This window comes from Myotis lucifugus, unplaced genomic scaffold, assembly GCF_000147115.1.
Source record: "Myotis lucifugus unplaced genomic scaffold, Myoluc2.0 scaffold_1429, whole genome shotgun sequence".
Lineage (NCBI taxonomy): Eukaryota > Metazoa > Chordata > Mammalia > Chiroptera > Vespertilionidae > Myotis > Myotis lucifugus.
This window is the reverse complement of record NW_005872477.1, coordinates 26601-30194: the sequence shown is the minus strand read 5'-3', so window position 1 is coordinate 30194 and position 3594 is coordinate 26601. Positions and strand designations below refer to the sequence as shown.

At 57.0% G+C, this 3594-nt stretch overlaps 1 protein-coding gene across 1 annotated transcript in view; it reads right to left on the bottom strand.

The window, feature by feature from the left end:
• The window catches only part of C2 (complement C2), a 13203-nt gene that overhangs the window by 4073 nt on the left and 5536 nt on the right, over positions 1-3594 (bottom strand). Inside the window, 5 exon segments of the mRNA XM_023748470.1 lie at positions 571-956; positions 1500-1638; positions 2789-2922; positions 3075-3173; positions 3245-3475. Of these exon segments, the coding sequence (XP_023604238.1) occupies positions 571-956; positions 1500-1638; positions 2789-2922; positions 3075-3173; positions 3245-3475 (989 nt within the window).

Below are 3594 nucleotides of genomic sequence, written 5' to 3'. Positions count from 1 at the left end.
CCCTTCCAAAAAATAACAACGTTCGGACCCCACGCCTTCGGGCACCCCCCCCGGGGGGGGCCAGTCCACCCGCGGCAAGGGTTTGGGCTTCCCCAAGGTACTCCCCTCCTCCTCCTGGTTGATGTTCAAAGCCCTTCTTTGATATTCTCCACAAGCTTGGCTTGGGAAGAGCCCCCTATATTGGCCTTTCCTGGGACAGGGGAGGGAAAGAATTTTTTCGCCTGGTGGCCTCTTTCAGGCCCCCCGTGCCCAAGGAGGGAGGCTGGGCCCCCCAGCACCCTGCACTTTCTACCGAGTTTTTACTGAAAGTCTGTGTCGCAGGCACTGGGCCACCAGCTTCGTTTACTTTATTTCATTTAATTCTCAGGAAGCCCCAGGAGGTGTGGGTACCCTCGTCGCATAGACAAGACCACACTCCTGATGGGTGGCATAATGTGGGCAAAATCAAGCTCCAGGACAGAGCCCAGATCCACGGCAGAGTCGCCGTCCGAGGCGCCGGGACCTCACGGTCCGGAGTGGTGACCTCCAGGTAGTGACAATAACCAGCATTATAATCACAAAGCACCTTTACGCAAACGACTTAATTTCTGTCCACAAAAATTGTGTAAGGAACGGAAGGCAGCTAATGTTTCCATCACTGTTGTCCTCGTCATCACTGTTGTCACTATTTCTACTTGATAAGTAAGAAACAGGCCAAGTGGCCCAGGGGGAATCAGAATGCAGGTCTTCTGACCCCTCCATGATGCTGCTGCTACTGTGCCAGAGACGACGACCCCCACAGAGACGACAACCCCCACAGAGACGATGGCACCCACCGTCTGTGAGAAGGATGATGGCGTGCCGGATTTCCTTCCAGGCCGAGGTGCTCATGCCCAGGCGTTGCATTTGGTTATTCATCATGATGTAAACACTGTGTAGTGCCTTATAGATGTTGGTCCCGGTTCCATTTTCATGGTCTGCAACATGCAAAGAGGAGGGGAGTAGAAAATCACCCTATTTCCCTAACAGCTGGAGATAAATTATCCGCTGGTTTGAGAAGCCCAGACCGTGGGTCCCAGGTGGGGATCTGGCACGTTGCCTGCTCAGGCGTTAAGAGCCATTCCCCTTAGAAGGCCTCATTGCATGACCTCAACCCAAGGTCACACTAACGTCCCCGGATGCAAAGATGGGGTTTCCAGACGCAAACTTGGGTGTTGTTAGCGTCTGCAGCCTGTCCTGCGGGAGTTTACCACGACCTGGGAGACGAGCACTGAGCCACGAAAGCCAGGCGTGTGGCTCTGGCATCGGGAGGACCAGGCCTGCGCGACGCCCTGGCTGTGCAGCACATTGGAGGAAGGTGGGGGCTGGCGGGGCGGGGGCCCCCCACCTGAGCCTGAGGAGCCAGAGCCCCGGAGCCCTGAGCCTTGGTTGCCGCCAAGAGACCCCCTCTCTCTAACTTGTCCAGATGGGTCGGCTGCGGACCCACCCCCCGCTCCCACCTTCATCGGACGACACCACACCTCTATAGTTGATGTTTTCCAGACGGTAGATCACTTCAGTCCCGTCACGGGAATTGTCATCCAGGACAGACATGATGATTTTGGGCTTTGACGCAAAGGTGATGATGGCGACACTCACATTGATCTCAAAGCTGAAGATCTGTGCAGGGGAGGGAGAGGCAGGAGGCAGCCGATCAATGATTCTCTCTCATCATTGATGTCTCTCTCCCTCTCCCTTCCGCTCCGACATCAACCAAAATCATGCGGGGGAAGACACTGCTGCTTGCAAGAGCTCCGGAAACCGGTGTTTGCTGACCATCTGCTCCCGTTGATGGGCTCGCTCCTCTTTAATCTTTTTTTAATTGATTTTAGAGACAGAGGGGAGGGGGGAGATTGACGTGTGTCCCACCCATTGCTACACCCATCGGCTCCTCCCGTCTGCGCCTGGAGACCAGCCTGCAACCTTGGTATTGGGATGATGCGCCAACCAACTGAGCGACTGGCCTCATTTAATTTTCACAGAAACTCTGTGAGGGGCAGGAGGCCCCTCCTTTACACAGGAGGAAACTGAGGCTTTGGCCTTCCCCCAGCTCACGCCACTGGTAAGAGGTCGAGGGAGGATTTGAACCTGCTGGTGCAACCGTGAGGCACCCAATGGCCGTATTTGCAGCCTCGTGGCTCAGTAAGTGACCTAAGTTTAGGTCCTAAGAGAGACGCTGAGGAACACAGAACCTCTTTCTCTAAAATGTAGCCGGAGGAGAGGCCACATCTACATCAACTACTGTGAGAAGCACAGACACCAAGCAAGTGTGGGCAATGACTAAACCACGGCTTCCAAACGCTCCTGTGTGTGCATCTCGTCAGCAGGGACTCGGGGCACAGCACCCATAAAGGTATATGTGCTTGTAAACTGCACTCCTACTCATAACGTGTATCACTGTAAACACGCAAAATATTGAAATGTTTTCAAATTATTAAATATCAAGCTATTGATTTAAATTAAATTGTTCAGCAGGGATACCTGGATTTTTCTGCCGCACCCAGTGGGTTATCTGTGCACCCCTCTGGGGAGACCCCTGTTCTAGAAGACGAATTCCTGGAAATGGGGACCCCGGGTTGGTCATCATTGGTGTCCCCCAGCACAGCACCCAGCACCCACCATGGTGCCGGACACATAGGTGTTTGTGGAAAAAACGTGACCCTATAAATTGAACCCATGATTCCTCATGGAATGGGGAAGCCTCCTTGAAGGAGCTGGGCTGTGAGGGGGTCTGAGCAAGGGACGCTCCGCACGGCGCCTGGTCCCTGACCCTGTCCACCATGAGGATGGCGCTCTCCTTGAAGATCCTGAAGTCTTCCTCCTTCACGCTCTGAGAGGCGTCCAGGAGCAGGTAGAGGTTCAGGTGACCAGATCGCTGGATTTGGATTTTTCGGCCCACGCTTTCTGGGAGAAATATGGAGGGGGAACTCGTGTCTTCCCCCACCCTGCTCTCTTGCCAAGGCCTCCCCTGCAGTCAGCTCAGCCCTGCTGCGCCCAGAGGAGGCCGAGCCCCGAGCAGTCTGCCCAGCCGCCTGCTGTCCGCCACCAGCACTCACCCTTCTTCTTCTGGGTGGGATTGGTGGATCCAAGCAGGTGGGACAAGGAGGTGCCCAGCGCAGGGGCCACGTCCTCAGGAAAGTCGTACGAGTAGGGCTCTGTGGGAAGAGCCACCGGGGTCGGCGTGGGCGGTGCCAAGAGTCTGGGGACGGGCAGGGCAGCTACTCACGGCGGCAGATGGGCTCGGTCCCGCTCCAGACCCCGCTGTCCTGGCACTCCCGCTCTGCCGACCCCGTCAGCACCAGATTCGAGGAGCAGCGGTAGTTGACCTTGTCCCCAAGGCCAAATCGGGACCCCGTCCGCACCGAGCCCACGGGGATGCCTGGGCTGGGGCAGTGGCCGGCTGCGAGGGAGCAGAGGGAGATGGAGTCAGCAGAGACCCTCCTGCGTGGCCCTGGCCCTGCTCACTGCCCCCCCTCCCGCGCCCGGCTCCAGGCCCCAGAGCCTCTTGGGGCGGCCGTGGTCTCCCGGTGGGTGTGGATGGGGAGCCTTCAGGAGGGCCAGACGCCCCAGCTCCGT